The sequence below is a fragment of the Cricetulus griseus genome, chromosome 2 (genome assembly GCF_003668045.3).
Source record: "Cricetulus griseus strain 17A/GY chromosome 2, alternate assembly CriGri-PICRH-1.0, whole genome shotgun sequence".
Classification (NCBI taxonomy): Eukaryota; Metazoa; Chordata; class Mammalia; order Rodentia; family Cricetidae; genus Cricetulus; species Cricetulus griseus.
In genome coordinates, this window is record NC_048595.1 from 6,820,864 (window position 1) to 6,848,437 (window position 27,574).

At 50.3% G+C, this 27,574-nt stretch overlaps 1 protein-coding gene across 1 annotated transcript in view; it reads right to left on the reverse strand.

Annotated features, from left to right (window-relative positions):
* Window positions 1-27,574, reverse strand: part of Ctnnbip1 (catenin beta interacting protein 1) — a 48,186-nt gene that overhangs the window by 8,239 nt on the left and 12,373 nt on the right. The window contains exons 2-3 of the mRNA XM_027398268.2: window positions 12,847-12,967; window positions 12,130-12,220 (exon numbers count right to left, since the gene is read on the reverse strand). Of these exons, the coding sequence (XP_027254069.1) occupies window positions 12,130-12,220; window positions 12,847-12,942 (187 nt within the window). The 5' untranslated portion in view covers window positions 12,943-12,967. The remainder of the gene's footprint in view (window positions 1-12,129; window positions 12,221-12,846; window positions 12,968-27,574) is intronic.

Below are 27,574 nucleotides of genomic sequence, written 5' to 3' on the forward strand. Positions count from 1 at the left end.
CATGGCTCAGCAGCAGTTAATACTTGTTGCTCTTGCAGAGGGCCCAAGTTTGGCTCCCAGCACTTGGTGGCTCACAACTGTTTGTAATTCTAGTTCCAGGGGATCCAATGTCCTTTTTTGAACTCTGTTGACACCAGATATCCATATGGTGCACAGATATAGATTCAGGCAAAACAAAGCAAAATAAATATTTAAATTAGCAGCCTGTAAAGGTAAAAAATTGAAACCCTAAGGCTGCAGAAACTCCAAATTCCCAAGGCAGAGAGAGGGAACCCCCTTTATGAGCCATTACCAATGTAGGTCACTTTAAGTGCCTCTAAATCCCCAGGGAATCCCCCTGCTGAGCCTTGTGAGCTCTAGGCTAGGTGAGATATCTTCCGCACACAGGCGCCAACCAACTCATGATGGAGCAAGTGACCCCAGGCATATGGTGGTGGTTCCCACTCTGAATGTTCCAGCACCTTCCCTGACTGCTGGGTTGGGTGCAGCACCTCCTCAAGCCATAAATTCATTATCTTGAATGTCAGCAAGCACCCAATCCTGCAATGCCTCAGCTACCAGCTCTGGAGAATCGCTGTCTGGAAAAACAGGTCCCAAAGGGCCACCAAAGGGAAGAACTTCTAAGGGGAACAAGGCTGGTGCTACCCCTGCCCTGGGCTCCCTCCCACATAAGCCAACACCCACTGGGCAGCATGTGCTGTTTTTAGCATCCCCAGGCTACAAGCCAGGTGTTCTGTACACCTACGCTTTGATACCCCAAAGCTCCCAGGGGATGCTTTTTACCCAAGGAAGCACCACACTTGGGTTGCTATGGGAACAGCAGGTTCTGATTCACCAAGGGCTTAGCAGCAGGAGCAGCACTAGGCTCTGTGGTGCCTACTGGGCTCCAACAGTCAGAGATGTCATAGGTTGATTCCTAGCGCAGGCTAATGAGGGTACAGGAAACAACTGCAGCCCTTCCCAGGCTCCCCTGCTTCAGTGTATCCCAGGAGCAAGACTTGGCCTCTGGGACCTGGGTCTGACTATGACCCTGATGACCTGTGTACCCCAGGGAAGTCCTGGCGCACGCACTCATCTACAAAGTCTGGTAAAGGGCACCTATGCCATCACTCTAACACACGAGCAATAATGTTTAGGGACAACTGTAGTGTCAAATTCCAGCTGCGTTCCCTGAGGCCCTTGCATCCACACAAGGTGTTCATTCTCCTCATTTAAATTTCTTCAATCTCTCCCACAAAATCAGCTCTTCCAGACCAGAGAATCTGATTATGTACCAGAAGGTGTTCACTTGACACAGCTTAGAGTCATCCCAGAAGGGAAGGGAGTCTCAGTCGAAGGAGTGCCCAGATCAGGCTGGCCAGTGGGCATGCTTCTGGGAGACTGTTTTGTTGTTACCTGATCTAGGAGAGCCCAGCCCGCTGTGGGAGGCATCATTCCCTAGGCAGGTGGCTCTGAGCTGTAGAAGAAGCTGGCTGAGTGTAGGTCTGCCTGTGCATGAGTCACCAGGCATGGTTTCTGCTGTGGCTCCTTAGCTGTGAGTGAGGTCCTCGGTGAGAAGCAATGCTGTGTGGCATAGAAGCGGGCCTGCCTTGGTCCCTGCTTCACTTCCCTCAACAGTGCACTGATCTGCAAGGTGACATACATCCTTTCCTCTCCTAAGAGGCTTTTGGTCAGAGTGTCTGCAGAGCAACAGGATGAAACTAAAGGGACAGATGTAGTAAGTGACATGGGCCTGACTCCCCGGCTCAGGGATGATCATGTTCTCACTAAAGACCATGCATATTCTCAAATTGGACTCTGGGCCTCAGGTTCACCCTGGAGCTGTTTCCTTGTTATTGCTTGTTTGGTTCCTGCCACTTCATCACCAAGACAGCACCTTCCCCACAATGCGAACCAGGCTCAAACTAACCATGGGAGCCCCATTTAGAAGCCATTTATTCCCTATGCTGCCCTTTGAAATAATTTGACATTCTGGGAGACAGCTGGGTGGTTGGGAGGTGAAATCAATGAAATAAATGCTTTATTAAAAAAATAAAAATAAAAGCTGGGTGGTGGTGGCTAACGTGACTGGAACTGTCCAACTGCTGGACAGAGTGGCCCTCCGTTCCCCTCCCAGACCAGGGACCCATCTCTCAGGATGGTGTTGGGAAATCAAGTCATACCAGGAGCATTTTTTTTTTTTTTTTTTTTTTTTTTTGAGACAGGGTTTCTCTGTGACTTTGGAGGCTGTCCTGGAACTAGCTCTTGTAGACCAGGCTGGTCTTGAACTCACAGAGATCCACCTGCCTCTGCCTCCCAAGTGCTGGGAATAAAGGCATGCACCACCAACGCCCAGCTCATGCCAGGGACTTTAATGCCTTCCAAGCATTTGTTCTCGGCTTTAAGAAACAGGACCTCCTGCTGGGTAAAGTGGTCCTTTGGAAGCCAGAACTGGGATGCTGAAGGAGCACCCTGCCTGTGCACACTCTTCACTCTTCTTTGGGTTCCTTTTTTTCTCAGTACAGGAGTTACGAACCAGATCCCCATGGATTTCTGTATCATGCACGTGACTTCTGGCTCAATGCTGTTACTGGGTTACAGGTAATTCTCACAGAAGTGTTGATTAAAGTTAAGAGGCTGAGCTTCCTGTCCCAGATGAACTCCTCCTAGGCTGACTCTTATTTCAGCACGGACTGTTTTCACCTGGGGCCTCCAGAAGGCGCCTCGAAGGAGCCAGCCTGGGGAGAGGAGATCCAGAAACCACAGTGGAGGGAGGGTCGGTGCAACAGGGGCAGTACCCAGAGAGAAGCTGCCCGCAGGGAGGGGGAGGAGCCACTCGGAGCTGCTCCGTCTGCCCACAGGGAGGGGGAGGAGCCACTCGGAGCTGCTCCGTCTGCCCGCAGGGAGGAGCCACTCAGAGCTGCTCCGTCTGCAGGAGGCTTTGGTCTAAGCAGGACTCCAACAAACAGCTACTGTGGATCTGGACCTGTGATGTAAGCAAAGCACAGTCCCTTTCTCCACAGATTTCTGATACTCTTGTGACAACAGGTAAGCCCGCAAAGACTGGCATGGAGCTCTGGGAGCCACAGCCGGGTGCCAGCTGCCCCTGGAGGGGTGTGAGAGGGCACCTGGGGGGAGAGGGAACAGAGGCTGGATGGTGCGGGGAGGAATCCAGAGCACGGAACACACTGCGTGGAAACAGGGAGATGCTCATGCTGACACCGTCGTGCACTTTAGGGGTCAAGTGGAGAAACTGCAGAACTGGGTCTCCCCAAAGTGCCCAGTTCCTGCTGTTTCCCCCATAACATAGCTATCGTAAATTGTTCTGAGCTCAACCATGAGACCACGGGAACTATTTTGGGCTCTCCACTAGCCCCCTAAACCAGGTGCCTCTGTCTCTGCAGGGGAAGCCAGCAGGCCTGGAAAATCCCACAGCCCTTTCCTGGAAATCCCTTGGAGAAAGGAGACTCAGGCAGAAGCTAGGACAGGCCCAAGGAGCCAATGTGACAACCAGTAGCAGGCATGTCCCCTGGAATTTCCTTGGCAGAGAAAGAACAAGGAGGTTCCTTGTCAAATGAGCCATGTCAGCCCTGGGACACTGGACAAGGGGCCACCCAAGGCACAGCACACGAGTAATAATTCTGCCAGATATGGCGGCACTCAGTGGTAATCCCAGCACTTGAGAGGCTGAGGTAGACCACAAGTTCAAGGCCAACATGGGCTACCTATTCAAAAACCAAACTAAGCCATATGAAAAACATCTCCAGGGGGCTGGAGAGATGATTCAGTTTTTAGTACTGGCTGCTCTTCTACAGGACCTGGGTTCAAGTCCCAGCACCCATGTGGCAGTTTAACTGTAACTCCAATCAGATGCCCTCTTCTTGCCTCTGAAGGAATGGGGCACACATGCGGTGCACAAACATACATGCAGGCAAAACACCCACACACATAAAATAATAATGAAAAACATCACAACTTTGGTTGAAGGCTGGAGAGATGGCTCAGCAGTTAAGAGCACCCATGTGGTTTAGTTCCCAGCACCCATACTGGGTGACTCACAATTACCTGTGACTCCAGTTCCCAAATGCTAACATCCCCTTCAGGGTTCTACAGGCACTTCACTTATTTATTTATTTACTTTATACAATGTTCTGTCTGCATGCCAGAAGAAGGCACCAGATCTCTCTACAGATGGTTGTGAGCCACCATGTGGTTGCTTGGAATTGAACTCAGGACCTCTGGAAGAGCAGCCAGTGCTCTTAACCTCTGAGCCATCTCTCCAGCCCCCAGGCACTTCACTTATACGTACACAGTCCTTCTACACATCACACACATGTATATCACCAAACATAAAATAAATCTTAAACAAAACAAAACTTAGGAGCCTTGGGATAGAGAGGTGGCTCAGTGGTTAAGAGCACTGGCTGTTCTTCCAGAGGACCTGAGTTCAATCCCAGCAACCACATGGTGGCTCACAGCCATCCGTTATGAGATCTGGTGCCCTCTTCTGGCCTGCAGGCATTCATGAAGGCAGAACACTATATTCATAATATATATATTTGGTTTTTCAAGACAGGGTTTCCCTGTGGCTTTGGAGGCTGTCCTGGAACTAGCTCTTGTAGACCAGGCTGGTCTCAAACTCACAGAGATCCACCTGCCTTTGCCTCCTGAGTGCTGGGACTAAAGGCGTGCACCACCGTCCGGCTTAATAAATAAATATTTAAAACAAAACAACAACAACAACAAAAACCCTTAGGAGCCAGCAAGATGGCTCAGTGGGTTAAGCCACAGGTGGCCAGGCCTGACAACTGGTGTCCCATCCCTGGGACATCCAGGGTGGAGAAAAACAATTCCCACAAGTTGTTCTTTGACCTCTACACATACTCCATGACATGTGCACCTGTACACTCACACACACACACACACACACACACACACACACACACACACACACACTAGATTAACATGTAAAACATTTAAAAAACAAAACTATCATGCTATGTAGACAATTTGGCTACAGTGTGGCCTTTGCAAAGCAGAGGCCTGGAGCGACTGTTCTCATTAGGTGCTCTGTACTGTGTAGAGCACTGGGGCATGAAGAGCCCAGAGTGGGTACATTCACAGCCACCTGCAGGTGCAGGGGTCAGAACAGCAAGACAGCAGAAAGATCCCCATCTCCTGCCTCCCCTAGGTAACACCATGTAACCACTTAAATTATACCTGGTCCTCAGGTAATATGCTGTCCTGCTTCTAAAAAAAACTAAGAGCCGGGAACATAGCTTAGTAGTACAAAGCTTACCTAGCATAAGTGAGGGCCTGGGTTCAATTCCCAGCACAGAAAGCAAGAAGGAAAGGAGGGAAGGAGGGAAGGAGGGAGGGGGGTGGGGGGGAGGAAAGCAGGCAGGCGAATGACAGCACTATGGCCAGTAAGCCGTCCCCAAATTGGCCTTAACATAAATAATGAAGATGCAAAATGCTGTTGGCCTGGAAGCCACACTGGCTGACTTGATGGTCTTGAGCTACCTCTTTCAGCCAGAGAGAGCCCATGTTACAGGGCTCTAGTGACTTCACTGGGAGAACCCTGTGTATTTCTCTGCAAGGAACTTGGCACGGAGAAGGAGCCTAATGAATGCTTGCCATTATGATGATTAATAGCAGAAATGAGATCCAACAGGAAGACACTGGTCAGTAACTTACAATAGACAGATGCTGTGCATTACGCAACGACCAAAATGTTTCCTTGAAAAGTGTTGAAGAGTTCAATGAAACTGCCTGAAGTAAAAATACATATACCTTACACACACACTTGCACACACACACACGTATGTATTTATGAATGCTTAGATGAATATCACAGAATTTATGCTATCAAGTCAACTCTGATAGACGTGACTGCCTCGCTTGTAAAAGGCTATGCAGAGGCTAGGAAGAGTATAAAGAAAAGGAAATAGTCTAGGAAGAGTATGAAGAAAAGGAAATAGTCTAGGAAGAGTATGAAGAAAAGGAAATAGAGTATGAAGAAAAGGAAACAGTCTAGCTACACAGTAGCATCCAATCCTTTAAGCTTATCTGTTTCTCCTCCCTCATTCCCTACAGTGACCATGCATCACTTCAGAGCCAGGAGAGACAATGGATGCAGGGACAGCACCAATGAGAAAGGGCTGCTCGGCATGCTGTGGCCTGCTTCAAGAAGCTGTGGCTCCAACCCCCAAATGCCCCACCCCTGCAGCTGGCTCTTCTCAGAAGGTCCAACTTCCCAGTGAAGCACTGATTTCCTTAGGTTCAAAGCAGAGTCCCGCCTGGATGTCAAGTCTGCTTGGCCATCCTTGGGGACCAGGAGACGGAAATCAGAATTCACTGCCTCTCCGGCTCCTAGCCCAGAACCTGCTCCATCACTGTGCTCAGCCTTATTTACCAAGAGCCTGTTGGGGTCCATGCAGCCACACAGACGCACATATAGCAGGCAGCCTCGGTCCCAAGCTCAAGGAACTCAGCATTGGCTCAGCAGAGGGACTGGCCCAAGCCACAGGAGGCTGGTGTTAAGGGCTGAATTCCTGAGCTTGCAGAGGGAGAGAGGGATGAACACAGCAGTCTAGTACACAAGTTAGTCACAATAGCTACTAAGGCGAGAGTGAGGGCACTGTGCAAGGCTGGCAGGGAGCCACTCAAACCCTGTAACTCCTTCAGCACTGTCTCTTCTGAGCCTTCTCCATCCTGGCTGTGGATGGAGAGTGAACCAGGGGACAATCAAGACACCTGTTAGGAGCTGGGCGGTGGTGGCGCAGGCCTTTAATCCCAGTACTCGGGAGGCAGAGGGCAGAGGGCAGAGGGCAGAGGCAGACAGATCTCTCTGAGTCTAAGGCCAGCGTGCTCTACCATAGTGAGTTCCAGGACAGCCAGAGACAGGAAAGAGAAACCCTGTCTGGGAAAAAAAAAAATGCCACTTGGGACCTCTCTGTAAAAACTGAGTTAAAAGAGGGCTGGAGAGACGGCTCAGTAGCAAAGATCACTTGCCGCTCTTGTAGAGGACTCTTGGATTTAACTCCCAGCACCCTCATGGCCCCTTACAACTCTCCAAAACTCCATTTCCACAGGACCTTAGGATCTAGCACCTTCTTCCAACCCCTGCAGGCACCAGGCACACTTAAACATACAGAGAAAACATACTCACAAAAATAAATTAAGCTCGGTGGTGGCACACGCCTTTAATCCCAGCACTTGGGAGACAGAGGCAGGTGGTCAAGACCAGCCTGGTCTACAAGAGCTAGTTCCAGGACAGCCTCCAAAGCCACAGACAAACCCTGTATCAAAAAACCAAAAATAAATAAATAATAAAGGAATAAATTAAGCTGTAGCTTAATTTTACAAATAATGGAGCTAACAGGGATGGGGACTGGTTCAATTGGTAGGGTGTTTGCCTGGCATGCACAGATCTCTGGGATTGGTCCTCAACACTGCATGTCAGTGATCCCAGCACTAAAGACAGTCAAAAGCTCAAGCCTGAGTGGGCAGAATGGTTCAGTTCAGCAGGGAAAGGCACCTGCTGCCAAGCTTGATAGCCCAAGTTCAGTCTCTGGATCCCACATGACAGAAGGAGAAAAGTGCCTCCTGGGAATTGTCCTCTGACCTCCACATGTATGTCATGGCAGGTGCGCACGCTTCTCTATAGTTCTGGATGTCCTGGCACTTGCTCTGTAGACCAAGCTGACCTCAATCTCACAGAGATCCACCTGCCTCTGCCTCCTGAGTGCCGGGATTAAAGGCGTGCGCCACAACTGCACAGCATGAAAAACACTTTTAAAAAGTTTAAGATGGGGCTGGAGAGATGGTTCTGGGGTTAAGAGCACTGACTGTTCTTCAGAGGACCCAAGTTCAATTCCCAGCACCCACATGGCAGCTCACAACTGTCTGTAACTCCAGTTTTAGGAATCTGACACCCTCACACAAACATACAGGCAGGCAAAACACCACCGTGCTTAAAATTAAAAAAAAAGTTTAAGATCATTCTCAGCTACAAATTAAATTCAAGTCCAGCCTATTCCATATAAGACCCTGACTCAAACACACAGAGCCTAAGACAACTGGGACTGGAGAGGTGGCTCAGAGGCTCAGAGCACTGGCTGCTCCTCAGGACCTGCTTTCAGTTCCCAGCACACAATCATCTGTAACTCCAGTTCCTGGGTATTTAATGCCCTCTTCTGGTCTCTGTGGGTACTGCAGGTATATGGTGTACCTCCATCCATCCAGGTACACACACATTAAAAAAAAAATTTAAAAATCTTAAAAAACAAAACAACACAACAACAACAAAAAACTAAGACAAGAATTCAAACAAGAAGGAGAGGCCAAGGCCGATCTGGGGAGCATTGATACAGAAGGATCAAAGCCCTTAGGAACAACCACAGTGAGGGGTGTAGAAGTGGCTCAGTGGTGTAGTATTTCCCTCCTGGTGTGTGTGAGGTTCTCGGTTCAATCCCAAGTACCACCACCACCAAAAACTAGGAAGGAAGGAAAGAAGGAAGGAAGGAGGGAGGGAGGGAGGGAGGGAGGGAGGGGAGGGAGGGAGGGAGGCAGGCAGGCAGGCAGGCAGGCGGCAGGCAGGCAGGCAGGCAGGCACACCCACAGTGCTGGAAAGTCAAGGCATGTCCTGCTCTGGTGGAGGGCGGGTCTGCAAAGGAGGGTCCTGTTGGACCTGCTGAGTGTGCAGGGCAGGGGCTGTGTCAAGACAGTCAGATGAAGCACTGGGGATTTGGAGGGGAGTCTGGGACGTGGTGTTGACCTGAGGTCTGTGGCTGTCACGTGAAACAGGGTAGACAGGGAAGGCGGTAAGGGAAAAGACTGAATCTAGAGGCACAAATACACTGGAGAGGACAGGAAGAGGAAGGGGAGCACTACAGATGGAGAAGGAGGCAGTCTTCAGGCAGGCTGAGAACTAGGAAGGGCCACTGTTTAGTACTGGGAGGCCACCGGGTTCCCGCTGAAATCAACTGGTCAGTTCCTAGGTGTAGTCTTCTGCCCCAAGGTCTTTTCCAGCTCCTGCCAATTCTCTATAAACAAGACTGTGTTGGGTACCAGCTGCCCAACCCCACCCCAGTGGACAAGAGTGGATGAGCCTAGACGGTAGGTGGGTTCCCAGGGGTGAGGCTGAGTGCTGTCCTTTGGGTGGGTCTGCCTCAGGACAGGAAGTTGCTCAAAGTCTTCTCAAGCTCAGGGAACCCTAGGGTGGAGCCCTGCCATCCACTGAGAGACAGAGCCACCTAGTGGACAGAAGGAGCCAGACCCTCATCCTCCTAGCCCCACCTAGGCAGAGGCAGCAGGACACATGGAGACCCACTCAGCCTCACAGGACAGACAGAAGACAAGCTCCTGGCCTAGACTACAGACTAGATTGGGTTCTATTAATAGGTGGTTTATGTGGCTTATTTGTAACAGAGAAAACAAAAGGAGGCCTGAGAAAATCTCCACATTTGGTACATCCTGACCCCAATTCACAGTCTTTGAGCTCCCCAGAGCCTGTGGAAGTAGTGTTTGCTCCAGGTGGGGTGACTTCCAGAGGTAAGGGGCAGTCCACAGGGCATCAGAAGCACAGGACCTCTACATCCTTTGTCTGATATGCAGTTGTGGAACCAGGGCAACGGTGAGGTCAGGTCACTGTGATCACCTCTTTATTTTTTTTAGACAGAGTCTCACATTGTCCAGGCACCAACCTTAAACTCACTATGTGGTCAAGAATGACTGTTAACTGATCCTTCTGCCTTTACCTCCCAAGTGCTGGATTCACAGGGGTGTGCTATGAATTTAAGGTTTCATGGATGCTAGGCAAGCTACTCTGCCATTGAGCTACATCCTCCACCTTAACTGTGACCTTCTTAAACAACTTAGCATACTGCATTGCATTCTCAATTGTTGGTCCAGCAAAGTGAGTTTTCATATGTATATGCATATATGGTTTGTTAAAATAGAGTCTCTTATATCCCAGGCTGGCCTTGAACTCTTGCTAGGAATAAAGTGTGCACTAACACGTCAGGGTAAATAATGTAACTTTAAAAATATATCTGTTTTTTTTTTATTTTTTAGTTATGTGTATGTGTGGGTCTGTGCATGTGAGTGTAGGTGCCTACAGAGGCCAGAGACATTAGATTACACTGGAGTTACAGGTACTTGTGAGTTATCTGATATGGGTGTTGGGAGTTGAACTCAGGTCCTCTGCAAAAGCGGTTCTTCTAACTGCTGAGCCATCTCTCTGGGCCAATATATAACTTCCTAAGAGCAAGTGGCTTTTACTCAATAGTAGAGTGTCTACCTAGCATGTGCAAGGTCCTGGGTTTGAACTGTGGCACCATAAAACGTATTTTTCCCTTCTTGTTACAAAAGAATTCATGCACAACATACAAAAATATTTTCTAAAACTTGCTAGCTTGGAAAGTGAAAGTCCATTATGAAAACCAACATCCAGTCAGTATGTTCTATCCAGGGGTGCAGGCAGTGGCAGAGCACAGTTTAATATGCATGAGGCCCCAGGGCTGGTCCTGGGTACCACATACACCATTTTTCCCTATTAACAGTCAGTATGTATTCCATTGGCTTTTCCTTTTTTTTTTTTGTTTTTTTGTTTTTTTGTTTTTTTGTTTTTGTTTTTCGAGACAGGGTTTCTCTGTGGCTTTGGAGGCTGTCCTGGAATTGGTTCTTGTAGACCAGGCTGGTCTCGAACTCACAGAGATCCGCCTGCCTCTGCCTCCCGAGTGCTGGGATTAAAGGCCCCATTGGCGTTTCTATATCCATATGTGGTGTGGTTGAATGTGTGTGGCAGGGACATGGGGTGGGGACTGCCTGACCCTGACATGGCCCCACAGCTTCTCCATTAAGGGTTTCCCACCAGGGACATTGTACAGAGACTCAGAAACTCAGGGACTCAGGACCATATGGGAGGAAAGTAAGTCCCTGGGAACTCAGAAGTCTGAAGTTTTCTGATGGACCTGGCTTAGGAGCTAGGAGAGGGAAATCCAGGCCAGCTCTGGGGAAGAAAAGGACTCATTCAAGAGACAGTGAAAGGTAGACAGACGGTAGACACCCTTGGCTGTGGTGCTGGTTAGCACACTTGAGCAGGCACGCCTGGGCAGGCAGTGTATGAGACATGCATGGCTCCAAATTGCTCTGAGTTAGCAGAGGTTCCCTGGAAGGTTTCCGCCTAGCTGGCTGGACCACACCAGTGCCCTGGAAGCAGCCCCTGCATCAGGGCTGAGCCTACAACATGCAGGATAACTGGGGTGGCAGCCCAATCATCCCCCCAGAGCCTCAACACAGCAAACATTCTGCTCTGGTGACTGCCCCTGCCAGGACTTGCCTGGACACTCAAGTATCTTATAGCCCCAAATCCCAACGAAGCCTGGGAAGAACAGAAAAGGAGCACGAGGAGATGCTGATCAGAGTGTTGTGCCACAGGGTCAGGCCGCACTTTCAGAGATGAAGAGCCTCCACAAGAGACAAGAGACAAGCAGCTGCCCAGCAGCCTTGTCTCAGTGACTCCTGGGCACCTGTGTGTGGTCAAGGGCCATGACTTACCGCCTCCAAACCACTGCCTGCTAACAGGAAGTAATAGCAACTGCTGTCAACTGTCAAATGATGTGCATCCATCCCTGGGCACAGCCCCTGTTGTTCAATAAACACCCATGGACTTTTGACCATGGGGGATCCTCAGAATTACCTTGGGCACATGGGGACATCAGGCACTATCCCTTCCTGCTAGTGCCAGTCCCGCCAGTCACTGCACAGCCGTGCCCCACAGGGACAATGCTGTCACAACACATAGAGCGGTTTCGCTGTCCCTGAACCAGGAGCTGAGAGGACAGGAGTCAGGCTGGAGGCTAAGGGGTGCAATAATCAGGCCCTCCGAGGTTACACAGGCCCCAGACATAACTACCTCCCACCTTCCCCCAGGCCTGGGAAGGGATCTACCAACTGCCTTGTTGGATTCTTGACTCCCACCTGAGGAGGAGATGGACCAGGCAGGAGGCTGGCTATGGATGGTGAGAGGGAACAAGAGCCTCTTTTTCCTTCCCTGAACTCCCGGGCCAGCCATCAGCTCTGAGAAGAACCCTGCTCAGTGCGCTGGGGAGGGAGGGCTTGGCTGGCGCCTGGCCCCTGACTCACCCTGGTCGATGGAGTGCTGTGGCAGCTGACTGAGCTGGCTGCTGACTACCCCCGCGTAGGTGCGCAGGAATTCTTCCTCGCTGGCGGTCAGCTGCAGGGTGAGAGTGCTGTGGTGAGGGGAGCAAGTACCTGTTTCCCCAAAAGGCCTCCTACCTGATGCCACTAGTACCTCCCTCCTGCTCCTCGTCCTCTATTTCTGGCAAGGCCTTTGGAGTTTTCCAGCAGTCACACCCTGCTTCCACCCTGAAAACCAGGTCTCTGAAGTTCACATGTCTTGCCAGTGACTTTGAATGTAGATCACTCTCTATTCTAGATAGAGCAGGTACGAAAGTCAGGCCCCAGCCAGACACCAGCAGCAAATCAGCCACTCCAAACCCCTCCATTTCTCTTCAAAAGATGTCCCCTGCACTTGCTTGTCTACTGCCCTCTCCAGTGGCCACCCTGCCCAGTTGCCCCTTACTTGCTCCCAGGTCAGAAGCCTCTCTGAGGTCACTGAGGGTCAGAAAGGAAGGTTAAAGTCCCCAGAGTCCCTGGCTCAAAAATCAGCAATGGAGTGGAAAGAGTATCTCAGCAATGCCCCCCAAATTGAACATGCCAGTCTCTGTGCTTGGAGAGCCTGGACTGGCCCCACGGGCCTCTCCGCAATTCCTGGGGACTCGGGAGGTGGCTGCAGCTGCCCCATCCCTCCTGGTTGACTGACAGCCTCCGGGCACTCACGTTTGACCCCATCTTCCTCAGCATGAGCAGCACGCGGACCTTCTGTTGGATGTACATCTCCTCCGGGCTCTTACCGGGTGCTCCCTCGCGGTTCATCCCCCTGGCCCAGCTCTGGGGACTCCTGCAAGGAGAGGAGAAGAGTTATGGAGAAAGCCAGGATGAGACACACTAACACTGACCCTGTAGGTGATACACCCCTTTCCTAAGTAGTCTCTCATTTCTGACAGCATGGGAGTCACAGAAGAGGCGGTGGGTCCTCTGTAGCTCCTGACCTGAGGCCCAGGCAGCCTGGCTGAAGAGTTCCTGCTCTGGAGCAGAGGCTGCAGAGGATTTCTGTTAGGAGCCATAGGAGAGGTGAGGCACGAAGCCCCAAGAGTTCTAGGTTTCAAACACGGGCAACATGCATAAGAAGTAAAAGGGATTGATCAGAGGTGGCGAGCTGGAGTCTTTGGCTCAGGAAACTGTGAGATCAGTGGCAGCACCCTGTGCAAACGCCCCTACTGAAACTCAAGAGGCCAGCTCCCGGGCAAGGCACCAAGGAGTCCCTCTATGGGGTGGCTGGTCCAGAGGCACTGGTAGGGCTGCCACTGCACCCCCACAAACCCACCCCACCTGTTAGAAGGTAGCTCCTGAAGGCAGCTGTGAAGGCCAGCGGCTGTGTCCAGGTGTCTCTGGCCTGAGCTACAGCCAACCCCAGAAAGAGAAGCCCGGAGCCTCCTCCTGCATTGGGAGCTGAGGGAGAGAAGCAGGATCTAGGGGTTTGGGTTACACACTTCAACTCCTGAACAAGTCAGAAATAACGCAGCAGCTGGCAGGGTGGAGCCTCAACAGCCCTGCCACCAAGGAGCTGCACTTGGGGATGAGGGAGCCCGGCCGGCAGGCTAAGGACACTCCTTCACCATCCACCCCCAGTGGCCCATGAGTCCCACACAGGGAAATGCTGGACAAGGCAGTACTCCACGCCAAGGGCGTACCCGGAAATATGCCAGAGCCCGGGCAACAGCTCCTGAGTATCTACTTGTCAGCTGCTCAAAAGCCTAATGGGGCCCTCGCCCTGAAAGCCCACACAACAGGTTAAAAACCTGGCCAGCTGGGGCGGGTTGACATCATGTCAGCACAGGACTCCTTCTAGAGTCTTCGTACCCACCCTTGGGACCCTAGAGCCCAGACTCCTTTCTCCTGGGGTTTGCTCCCCTCCAACTCAACCTGGGCTCATAAAAGGGCCAAAGTAGCCATTAGGGGGCTGGGAAAGGACACCGTGGCCTTGGGCATGTCTCCAGGGCACACACGACCCTATGAATGGTCCTCACTTCCTGCAGAGCCCAGCAGGAAAGCAAGGTTCTGGGTAGCCCTCCTTCATGAACCTGCCCTACCTCTAGCTCACGCACTGCACCGGCACTGCTGGTCTGGGGAGGGACTGTACATATGGCTTCATGCTGATCCTGCCTGGACCTTAAGTATGGATGCTGTGGCCTACATCTCCTCCCTGGTGCTTCTGTCTGGACTACTATGGCCTTGGCCTCATAGCCCACTCATCCTCCACTGTCCTTTCCCCTCCAGAGCAGCTAGAACAATCTACATAGGTCAGGAGAGATGACTGCGCCCCCCACCCCCAGTCCTACCTGAAAATACATTTCCTAGCCTGGATGGTTGCCTGGGAGTCCAAGTGTGATCAGCCCCGTTCACCCTGAAGCCCAGTTCTCCCCGCTCTGGTATATCTCTGCACTGGGTAATCATCCCTTGAACCCAGAACTGGCTTCATCTTGGCCTCAAGGTACCTTCCAGGGTTCAGTTCCTCGCCTCCATATCTGGTCACAGCCCTGTCTCACTGTCCTACTTCTGAGTTCCTTATTGGAACGTCTGCTTATTGTCTCTTCCCTTTCCTGCTGTGCCTGCTCTGTTTGCCCCTGTCCTCCTAGAGCCTGGTACCCAGCAGGCTGGCTGAATGGAGCAGAGGAGCAGTCTTCAGTGCCTCAGATCCCCTCTCTCTATTGTACTCACACCAATTCGGAATGTCATTGTACTCAGAGACTCAAGTACTAACCCACAGTACCACAACCAAATTTTACCCCCAGCAAACATTGGAAGTATTCCACGGAGCCTTCAAACTGGGAGTCAGAGCTCCCATGAGCAAAACCTTCCAATTCTGTCCTGTGCTCAAGGGCTAGCTAGTTTTCAGTAGCCATTGCCTATGAAGGGTGAGGACATGCAAGGGACCAGCCACTAGGTGCCGCCATACACAAAGTTTCGGGGTGTCTCGGCAACCAAGGGGATTCCTGCTGTCAGTCCCCAGGGAAGCTCTCACAAACCACACTCCAATCACAGTGGGTCCCAGGAACTTAGAGCGCTGCTCCCATAGGACAGGGTCTAGTTACTGCTGCCACGTCAGTGCTTGCTGGAATGTCACTGTGCAGTCATTTCACACAGGGTCTGCATTACAGAACACTGTCCCTCAGCGTTCGCCTTCCACACCCATAGACGGGCAAATCCCATCCTCTTTGCTGCTGCAATCCTGCTGTGAGGGCTCACCGGGATCTCTGGAGCCAGGTCACTCTTACTTTAACACACTTGCCTGGCATCGCTGTTTCCTAAATCTCACAAGAATCCTGACTTAGCATTTCTAAAAATTCTTTTATTTATTTAGGTGCATGCTTGCATGCACACCATGGTGCACACGTGAAGGGCAGAGAGGAGGACCTAGGGAGTCAGTTCTCTCCCAGGGACGGAACTCTGGCTCAGAGATTCGGTGGCAAACATCCTCATCCTCTCCCCACTGGTATTAGGCTCTGACCCTGCCTCGCTGCCTGATGGGAAGGAACGCCCAGGGCTGGATCTGGGGTAGAAAGTGGAGCACAGGTCCCTGCCCTTGACATTCCAGGCCAAATGCCCTAGGAAGCATCCTAACTGATGTAATTCCGTCCTAATTTGCAGGGAGGGTGTCAATGGGAGGAAAATTAATAATTGAAGCGAATACGTCATAGTCATCTCAGACAAATGGTTGCTGGTGTGCCGCAAGTATATTACAGTGTGCTTGTATTTGTTGCCTATCCAAGCCAATGTCATTAAATTTTCATCACAATTCTGTCAAGTGCTACAGTAATGTCACTGGAGGATTCCAATTCTCCCTGTAGGGATCAAGAACTGGTCCCCATTAAAATGTGCTTAAATTACATAAGCTCAAACTGCAATTAATTTACATACTAACTATTCATCACGCTCAGACCTAAGAACTAAGTAACAACGCATCTCAGGAATGGCTCCAGCTATTCCTACACACAGCCCACCCCCAAAACAGGACTGTGCTTCCCTTCCACCAGATGGACCAGAAAAGGAAAAATGGCGGGAACAACAGGCAGCTGTCAATTATGCAAATGAACGGACGGGAAGGGCAAGGTCTGTGGTTTGTTCTGTGGGGCAAACCACATGGTGTGTATAAAGTGGTGCCGTGCCAGAGAATCCCATCTGACGGAATAAACGCAAACACTGAGGGTCACGGCATCTAGCAGACACTGCGTGCCTTGACAGTTGGTTCTGAGCCTGCCCCTCCGCTGCAGGAAGCATGGCTGGTCAGCAAAGCAGAGCCTACACAGTTCCCAATCACTACACAAGACCCACACAGGGAGAGAACTGTGAGGATTGCCAGGTGAGAGGGGCACTGAAGTGATGTCGAATTCCCACCCAGCCTCTACAGACCTCCATGGACCAACTGATGGCACTTCAGAATTAGGAGGCAGAGAAGCCAGGAATGTGACACATCACGCATCACATCGGTTGGAGGATGGGAGGCTAGCACTGCCCATGTGGGTCTCTATCAGTGCAGATAAGGGCCCTGACAAGCTGGCCTCCCTTTGACCTGCTTGAGTGGCCCTGAGTACAGGTACAGCCCCCTGGCTCATTTGTATTTATAAACCTGATTCTAATGCTGTTTGCACACTCATGTTTATTTTTTTTTAAAAAAGCATCAGCTTATAACCATGGGGGTCTTGTATCTGCTTAGGAAACTATCAACTAACCCAAGCTGGGCCAGAACTCAGGAAGGCCCTTCAGGGTCACAAGGGTCTACTCTTCGCCTTTCACTTTGTCCATGTTAAAACATACTTGGAAAGCTAGGTGTGGTGGCTCTCCCCTGTAATCTCAGCACTTGGGAAGCAGAGGCAAGAGGATGCCATAAGCTTGAAATAACTTGGTTACACAGAGTCCCAGGCCAGCCACAGACAGCGGCATACTGTGTCAAAAACCCAAAATAAACACCCACCGTGAGAACTGGGCATAGAGACTATCTGTAATCCTAGCACTAGGGAGGCTGAGGCATGGAGATTTCCCTCTATCATGGAGCTACTTTGGGCTATACAGTGAGTTTCAAGTCACCCTGGGCTATAAAATGAGAACCTATGTCAAAAATAGTTTTTGCTGTTTTGTTGTTTTGAGACAGGGCTCTCTCTCGCTACATAATCATGGCTGGCCTGGAACTCACTATATAGACCAGGCTGTCCTCGAACTAAGAGAAATCCACATGCCTCTGCCTCCCATGAGATTAAAGGCCTGTGCCACCATGCCTGGGTAAAATTTTTAAAGCATAAAGACATTTTTTAAGGAGCTAGACATAGTGGCACATGTCTATAATCCCATCACTTGGGAGGCAGAAGCTGAGGGATCAGGACTCCTAAGGTTATCCTCAGCTACACAGTGAGTTTGAGGCCAGCCTGGGCTACAGCAAACCCTGTCTCCAAAACACAAGCAGGCAACACAGACAGACAGACAGACAGACAGACACACACACACACACACACAAACACAGAGAGACAGACAGACAGACAGACAGACAGACACACACAGAGACAGACAGACAGACAGACACACACAGACAGACAGAAAGACAGACACACACAGACAGACAGACAGACAGACACACACACACACACACACACACACACAGACATGAGAGTTCGGGGTGTGGCATGGTGGTAGCATGTACAAGCCCCTGAGCACCATGTGTAACACACCACATTAACAAACATCTCTGCAACTTTTAAATGCACACATGTTTTCATAGGGTTTATATCAGATAAGAACACGTCCTATAGCTTACAGACTTTATAGAAAATATTAACCCAGGGCAATCAAGATCGCTTCGTAGGTAAAGGCACTTGCAGCACAAGTCTGGTAAACTGAGCTCAGTTCCTAGAACTCACACATAGGACAGAGGGGACCAACCTCAAATGTGCATTGTCACTGCGCCCCCAAACTCCACATCACACACAATAATAAAACACCCAATGAATTGATCCAGAGTCTGCTCAAGTCTCAGCCTGGAAAATCAGCAGCACTGTGACACTGGTGCTAAGAATCCACACATCTGGTAGGGCGTCTCAGTGGTCACTATGCACAAGGCCCTTGGTTCAACTCCCAGCAGTGCAAGGAAAAAAAAAAAAAACAAGAAAGAACCCCACATTGGAAGAAACAAGCATCACCTGGGACCACAGAGGAAGGTAATGAGATCGGTGAGCCTGGTGTATCGCAGGGCTACCCCCATCCCTCCTCCACAGCAGCTCTGTCCCATAGCCACACAACAGAGCCTAAACCCCAGATCCTTACCTGCTTCTGGAAATTAACTTCAGGCAAACAGATGCTCAAGTCTAAGGGGAGGGTTGTGGCTGGGAAGAAGTAAGAAGGTGCCGCCCTGTGGAAACACCGAACACGGTCATGGGAGGAGCCACCAGGGCCCAGCGGCTGCTGCAGTAGAACCTGGTGCACACACCCCCACACAGAGGGAACAAAACGGCTGGCACAAAGCCTGTGGCCATGGGCTCTGTCATAGTCCAGAAATACCTGTATGTCAGGCAAGCCCAGGGAACCTGCTCCAACACCTCCAAGACAGGGTGCTGAGTGTGCACCAGGCCTGTCATTTCCGGCTGAGGTAGGTCTGCCTGTTCCACACAGCACACACCTCCTCGTCTGGCCTGGTCACCCTATCGAGAGACATGGGGCCAGAATGACTCACTGTGACAGATGATGGGCAAGTCCTTGCGTCCCACCCACCAAACACCTCAAATAGCAAAATCAGGTCCCTCATCTTCTGCCTCCTGTGTGCTCTGCTCCAACTGTGTTCATCTCTGTGTGTGGTTGATAGTCGCAGTTGGTACAAGCGCATGTCACTTATACAGAAAGCACGACTGAGTCTTACACACTGACTAGCCTGGCTGCAGTCTATGCCCTAAGAACAGCTCTTCCAAGAACCAAAGAACATGGCTTCTCTGGCCTTTCCCCAACAATCTCATTATCTGGCTAACGTGCTAGCTAACCTGTGGAGGTGTGGCCTCCTGAGGGGACCAGTGGCATAGAAAGCCCACCCAGCCTTGAGTGGCCTCCAAGTCCTCAACCCTGCTCAGCCCTGCCAAGCCTGATGCAGATGCAGGAAGGACCAAAGCACCAAAGCAGCCTGGGAAAATCTCCTCATCCCCTTTCTGTAGACAAAGCTGCCGAGAGACTGAGGACGGCACGCTTCTACAAGGGGATCTTCCCACATACTGTGTACGCGTGCACACACACTGAAACATGTATGTGGAGGTGACAGGAAGATGCAGGGTGTCCTGAAGCATACCATGAGGCTGCAGCTGGCGATTTCTTAGGATCTGCCTGTCTCTGCCCACCCCCACCTGGTTACAAGAACATGTGGCCATTTTGTTTTTAAACATATCGCTGAGAATTTGAACTCAGGTCCTCATATGTATTTAGCAACTGCTTTTACCCACTGAGCCATCTCCCCAGCCCCACACAGTAGGACAGCAAGACCGCTCAGAGTCTCTTGAGGCTGCGGTGTGGCTTCCTCCATCTAGGGGATGGCTGGGATGGAAGTGCCAGCATTCTGCCTGACACCCCCACCCACCATCAGAGCAGCCCTATAGGAACAGACCATTTATAGCAATTAATTGCTCTCTTCTTCTTCCAGATATCAAAGCACTGAAATACCAAGGAACCCTGGGGAACTTTCCACCCAAGTCCTTGCATTCCTTCAAGAAGAGATCAAAGAGGAACCTCCTCCTGCTTCTGAGGGGCTTTCATTTCTTCAACTGCCATGGCCACTAATTATCCCTCCTATGCTCAGGCAGAGGACCTTCCAAGGAGGAGACAGGAACTTTGGCACTTTAAGTGAAGGCATCAGAAGGGCAGGGTTACCCAGGCCTTCCCAGACAGCTAGCCTATTTGCCGTTTTAAAAACCAGGCCATGGATCCCAGACAGAGAGAAACTAAGGCTTATGGTGCCATGGTCCTGGGCCGCATCAGACACTTAGCGAGCTCCGGGAGCTGGCTGGCTTCTGTTTCCAACCAGCTGTCAATGCCCAGCAGTGTAACCCAAGGCTGGTCATCATTGTATGTGCTTCACTTCACAATATGTCAAAAGGAGCTGTGTGCCTCACAGTGTGGACATGGGATTATGCCTGGCTTCCTGCACTGGAGGCTGCAGGGTGACAAGGCCCGCATGCTAGGCCTTACTGCCTGAGTGGAGACAGCCAGGCCTGAGGCATCGGGACCTCTGGAGCAGCAATAGGCACTTATGGGGCTTTGGGGAGAAGCCTTGCGAGTCACATGACAACACAGACGCTCCTGGGCTGCAGTATAACACATGGAACCGCAGGTTTCTCCTGGGGCTCCAGATGTCCGGGCCCTTCCCTGAACCAAGTCCTGCCTGCCAGAGCATGGAGCCCTGGTCTAGAGGTGACAGAGCTAAGTGCCCTAGGGTGAAGCCCAAGCTTAAGTGAAAACAACAGCAAGACTCCAGGACAGGACCCCTTGCAAGGTGGAGCATGCAGGACAGCAGGACAGCTCCACTGGGTACCCCACCTTGCCTGAGCAGGCCCTATTGCTCACAGCCCTCACTAAAAAGCCCCTCCCCACCCCAGTGGCAGCAGACAGGGCTAAGGGCTGCTCTATGGCAGTTCCTAGCCAGCACTTATTGCATACAGGGGAGTGCTAACCTCCTATCTTCTTCCTGCTTGTCTCAGGTTTCTGGCTCTCAGCACTCCCACCCCCAAACTCAACACTTGCTCAGCTCTGGTGCTGCCAGACACCTGCCTGTCCCCTTATTTGTCCTTGTACCTATATGGCTTCACTCCTGCTAGGTGACCACCCACACCTCTGTACTGTTTGCTGGAGACTGGTCTGGGTCTTCTCTTGAACTACTCTTAATCTTAGTTTTGCCTCTTGAAGGTGGGGCCAGCTGACAGTGTGTTTAGGTTGACTCTCAAGTCACAGGCACATAGTCCAAAAGAAACAAGGGAGTCAGGCTTGGTTGTACAAGCCTATAATCCCAGAACTTGGGAGGCAGAGGATGGAATCTTAGGTCATCCTTAGTTGTTTAGGGAGCTGAGACCAGATCAGCCTAGACTACTTGAGAACTTGTCTAAAAAAACCAAACAAATACACAGATCAACTGACTAAATCAAGCAAGTAAGCAAGGGAAGAAGACAGCAGTCTACACATGCAAAGGGGAAAAGGGTACGAGGATCACAGCACAAAGACAGAAAAGAGCAGAAGAAATCAGAGCACAGAGCACGGGAGGAGGGGACAGACCACCTACAGGTGTTGTTCCCTGGAGCTAAGCCTGCACAGAGACCACACCTGCGAGCATATATACATGCACACACAAGAGAGAGAGAGAGAGAGAGAGAGAGAGAGAGAGAGAGAGAGAGAGAGAGAGAGAGCGCTGATGGGGCTGTGGGCTAGGATGAGTGAAGAGCCAGGGAGCACTTCCTAAGTGAACAAAGACCATTGTCTCTGGGAATTATCCCAGGCAAAGTCCTCAGCCTGAAAAAGGAAGGCAGAGGTTAGCCTCCAAACCCCAGGCTTTCTCCTGGGTAGATGTAGCCTTGGGGCTGGGGACCAGAGGAAAAGGAAATGACTACTTCAGAGCTTGCAGAATGGATACCCAGGCCCAGACTTCGCCTCCACCACAGGTCAGGAACTAAGTGGGAGACAGACTGGCTGCACAAAGCTTCTCTCCTACACGCAACCTCCAGCCAAAAGTATATGAAGAGACAAGGTCACTGATTATCCAGTCAAGGTCCTTGTCATCAGTGCCAGAGGAACCTGGCCCTTGTCCTCTACAGGTGAAAAGGAACTGAATCAGACGGTCCATTCTCCTGCCTTCTACCCTCTAGGTGATACATGGGGACAGGAAACAGAACAATGCTGAGGCAAAGGGACACCCTAAATACCACCTAGCCAGCACCCCTGAGGCCAAACAGACAGGGAAGGGTCCTACAAAAGCAGGAACAAGAAAACTTTGTGTCAGGCCAGTGTATGGCTTTGTGACTGACTGCCAGGCACCAGGGTAGGACCCTGGAGCTTGAAGTCCCTGCATCTGAGGCAGCACCTGGTCCCTGAACAGTATGTGGCCTTGGGGAAAGAGCACATTTGTTCCATCAACACGTGCGCTTGCACACAGTGATGACAGAAACCAGTCGAAATGACCACTGAGGAAAGTCAGACAAGAAGCAAAAAGGAGAAGAGCACTGGGAGAATGCCATACAGAGTGAGTGAGGGGGACTAGGGAAGCCAGAGTGGGAGTGAGGGCCCCTGGAAGCAATGCTGGGCAGTGAGGGCCAGGTCAGACCTGGACCAGCAGGGTCTCCCGGGGCCACTGAGGCAGAAGCAGCCACAGGGGAGAAAGCAGAGACAGCTGCAAGTCTTAGGTGAGGAGTGGTGACAGGGAAACCCAGGGGCCAGGTTGGGACTCACTGTGCTGACAGACCACAGGACCCACATTCTGTGGAGGAAGAAGGGGGTGGGTGCACAGTGGTGGCTCTCACAGGACAGCCTCCTCGTGGGATGAGGGTGACCACTAGTGGTTCCTGCCCTGGGCTGTGACAGCAACTGAGATGCCATGATAAATAAGTGCTTGCCACAGAGCCAGCTGCCCAGGGAGCACTCTCCGAGAGGAGTCACTGTTACTAAGGACCAGGTGGGAAAGGCAAGGATACAGCAACAAAGAGGACAACGTCAAGCCACTGGCGGCCTGTTGGCCGTGGGATGCTGAGGCACAGCTTCGTAATTTCAAGGCCTGATTAGGCTACAGAGTGAGTTCAAAGGCCAGACTCAGTAAGACTTTGTTCTAAAATAAAAAGTTCTCTTTAGCCAGGCATTGGAGGCTCCTTTAATCCCAGCACTCGGGAGGCAAAGGCAGGTGGATTTTTGTGAGTTCGAGACCAGCCTGGTCTACAAGAGCTAGTTCCAGGACAGCCTCCAAAGCCACAGAGAAACCCTGTCTCAAAAAACCAAAAAAAAAAAAAAAAAAAAGTTCTTTTCAAAGAGGCTGTGGAGTGGGGCCACCACAGCAGAACATGCCTACAATATCATACATTAAATATATATTTAAATATATTTTAAAATAAAAATTAAGTAATAAAAATAATGGGATAACTTCTAAATAAAAATAAACAAAATGTAAAGTAAATAAAAATTAATTAAATAAGAAAAAAAATATATGGAGAGAACTGACTTCTACAGGCTGTCCTGACTTCCACACACAGTACACAAATAATAAACACAAAGTTTTAAAGTCTCCATGCTTAAAATCCCCAAGTTTCTTTCTTCCCATTCCCTCCAAATCCAACCACCAGACCCCAGCTGGTTCAAAGGAATACAAAGGGTTAAGAGCTGAAGGTGACACTCTCCTGCCACCTGTGTCCCCATCTTGGGGATGGTCCACAGGATCTCTGGACTTGGCCCTGAGGAGGCTAACAGGCCGCAGCCTCCTTGTAGGCCGCCCTGTGTGCTGTGGGGTGACCACCAGCACCCTGAACCCTACCTACCTGATGCCACTTCCTCTGCAGGTCAGCTGGGAAGCAAAACCCTGGCCACTTGAAAACCTTAGTTAAACAGTGTGGGGCAAAGCAGGGGCTCTGGCTTGCTGTTGCCAAGTACTTACTTCCCCGGCTCTGCAAATAAGCCTCTCGGCCTCCATCACCACCAACCCTGTAACTTTGTGCATGTGACTACCCAGCCTTTCCAGCCTGAATCAGGATTTGAACCCAGGTCATGTTGGCTCCTTGGCCACCCTCCAGTAAATCAGTAAAAATGTACTCTGGGCCAGGGAGAGGGAGGTAGGCCTGAGGCATAGCTTCTGCTGGAATCCCACACAGGGCAGCACCTCAGGTCCGCCAGGGACATAATAAACACAGGCCACTACAGAAAACTCTGCCTGCTCATTCTCAGTGATTAACCTGCAACAACGTGGCTCCTGACGACGCTCAGGCTGGTCATGCCATTGCAGGGCGCAGTGCCATTCCTGGGGGATGAGCTTGGAATCAGGAATTTGTCCCAAGGATGCCAACCCAAATTCAAACCTGCTCCCAGTTCCTTCCTGCTGTGTGAAGCCAGGCCATGCTGCAGAACAATGCTAATTATGTTTGTTGCTGTGACATTCCCCAAGTGCCAGGCATGGAATCAGCCATGTTCTATACATTGTCTTATTTAAATTTAGTTTTCACAAGCATGCAAGGTAGGAATTATTTCCATTTTATGGATGAGGCAACTGAGGATCAGAGAAGCTAAGCAATCCACCCAAGGCCATGAGCCTAAATTCGAGTCTCTGCTTTGAGCTGTGTCCTACAAGCAGAGGGCAGAGTTATAGAGGACATTATTGGGCAACTGGAGATCATGCAATACTCAAGAACACTGTGTCAGTGTTATTAATGTGAATGTAATGATTACATTGTGATTACATCGGGAAATTCCCTGTGGTGTTGTTTTGGGGTTTTAGTTCTTTGGTTTTATGTGTACGGGTGTTTTCCCTGAATCTATGGCCGTGGACCACAAGCATGCAGTACTCTCAGAGGCCAGGACCCCTGGAACTGGAGTTGTGAGCCATCATGTGGGTGCTGAGAACCAAACCTGGATCCTCTGGGAGAGCAGTCAGTGCTCTTAAATGAACCTCTGGGCCATCTCTCCAGACCCCATTATTCTGGCTTCTAAGAAACACAAGTTGCAATTAACTCTTGATTGTTTCTGGGCTGAGAGGATGGATGGCTCCGGGTTAAGAGTACCTGCTGCCCAAGCAGGAGGACCTTTGTTGGAATCCATGAGCACCCAGGCTAACAACAACAACAAACAAGCAAACAAACAAAAGAGGAATGTGTCTACAGCCCAGCAACTGTGGGTGGGGACAGACAGACCCCAGGAGCTCAATGACCAGCCGGCCTTGGCAAAATAGTGAGCTTCAGGTTTGGTGAGAGACCCTGCCTCAAGGGAACAAAATGGAGAATGGAGAGTAGCAGAGTGCAACATGTGATGGCCTCTGTGAACACGGACATAGACACACACATGCATACAAGCACATGTATGTGTGCATACACACACAGGCATACTCATGGCCATGTGTTGACAGCCAACATGAAGGAGCACACAGCAAAAACACAGCTTCCTTGGGCTGGAGAGATGGCTCAGAGGTTAAGAGCACCGACTGCTCTTCCAGAGGTCCTGAGTTCAATTCCCAGCAACCACATGGTGGCTCACAACCATCCGTTATGAGATCTGGTGCTCTCTTCTGGTGTGCAGATATACATGAAAGCAGAATGTTGTATACATAATAAATAAATAAAAAATCTTAAAAAAAAACACAGCTTCCTTGGACATTGCACATACCATCGTTTCCAGCTAAGAAGATTTTGTTTTTCAAGATTTTTAATTTTATTTTAATTGTGGGTGCTATATATGGGTATGTGCATATGAGCGCAATGTCCAAGGAAGCTAGAGGTATCAGGTCCCCCTTGAGCTGTAATTTCTGGTGGTTGTGAGTCACATAACATGGGTGCTGGGACCTGAACTCAGGTCTTCCGAAAAATCAGTACACACCCTTAGACACTGAGCCATCTTTTCAGGCCCAACATAAAAAAAAAATAAAGATTTATTTTTATTGATGTGTCTGTGTCTGTGTGTGGGTATGAGCCCATCCACGAAGATGCCTGTGGAGGCCAGAAGAGGGCGCCAGATCCCCCAGAGCTGGCGTTAGAGGTGGTTGTGAGCCTCCTGACTTAAAACTTAAATCATAAATTCGGGTCCTCTACAACAACACCTAGCATTCTTAACTGCTGAGCCAGCACTTGGAAGATTTCGTTTGTTTGATTTTTCAAGACAGGGTTTCTTTATGTAGTCCTGGCTGTCCTGGAACTCACTCTGTAGACCAGGCTGGCCTCAAACTCAAGGAGCTCCACCTGCCTCTGCCTTCCAGGTGCTGGGACTAAAGGTATGCGCTACCATGCCCAGCTCTATATATGTTTTTTTTTCTTCTTTTTTTTTTTTAGATTTTTTTTTATTTATTATGTATCCAGTCTTCCGCCTGCATGCCTTCTTCTAATGGGGGCACCAGATCTCATTATAGATGGTTGTGAGCCACCTTGTGGTTGCTGGGAATTGAACTCAGTGCTCTTAACCGCTGAGCCATCTCTCCTGTCCCTCTATATATGGTTTTTAAAGACAAAGTCTCACTCTATAAACCAGGTTGGCCTCAAACTCAGAGATCCACCTGCCTCTTCCTCTCTAGTGCTGGAATGTGACACCATGCTGGGCAAACCAATAAATAAATGAGAAAAACAGTATACTGGAGGGCCTGAGATGTAGCTCGGTTCAGAGTGCTTATGTAGCATGCAAGGAAGACCTGAGCTGGATCCCCAACATCACATAAAACTGAGTGTGGTGCACATGATTATAATCCCAGAATTTAGGAGGTGAAGGTCAGAAGTTCAAGTTCATCCTCAGGTACTTTGAAGCCACCCTGAACTATTAGACTCTATCACAAAAACAAAAACAAAAACAAAAACAAAAACAAAAACAAAGCCAGGCAGTGGTGGCTCACGCCTTTTATCCCAGTACTTACGAGATAGAGGCAGGCAGATCTCTCTGAGTTTGAGACCAGCCTGGTCTACAGAGTGAGTTACAGGACAGCCAGAGCTGTTATATGAAGAAACCCTGTCTGGAAAAACCAAAACCAAAACAAAAAAAACGAAAAAGGAAGTTGGGAGATGTACACAGGAAGTCTACACAGGGCGCTGAACACCTGCGGATTTTCGTGCCTAGAGATGGCTCCAAGGACACTCCTGAGAGTCTGGCAAACGCTGTGGCCATGAGCAGGCACAACTGTACTTATCAGTGCCAGGAATCAAGGGCCAGAACAACTGTCTGATGACCACATCACTGCAGCCAATCACACCCTGCTCCACATACCTCTGGGCCTTTGCATCTGCTATTTCCTCAGCCCACAGCTGCTCTCTCCTATGTCCTAGTGTGTGTCTACACATCTGCCGCCTGCACCTCTTTCCATGAGGTCACTGCGCCCCAAGTGTGGGTGAGAGCAAGCAGAGGGTGGTGCACGGTTGTTGCATGGCCGTGTACAGCCTTTTTCTCAGAAATGTATGCTAACAGAATCACGTCTCCCATTAGATATAATTCATATATAACTCACAACAGCAAACCTTTACTTGTCAGGGTTTTCTCTCTCTCATAACAGATTTTTACACAAGTGGGTGTTTGGTCTGCACGTGTATCTGTGCACCATGTGACCATTGCGCGTATGGTGCCAGATGAGACCAGAAGAGGACATCAGATTTTGTAGAACTGGAGTTGCAAGCATTTGTGAGCTGCCATGTTCATGCTGGAAGTTAACTGGGATCCTCTGGAAGAGCAGCCACTGAGCTATCTTTTTCGAGACAGGGTTTCTCTGTATTGTTTTGGA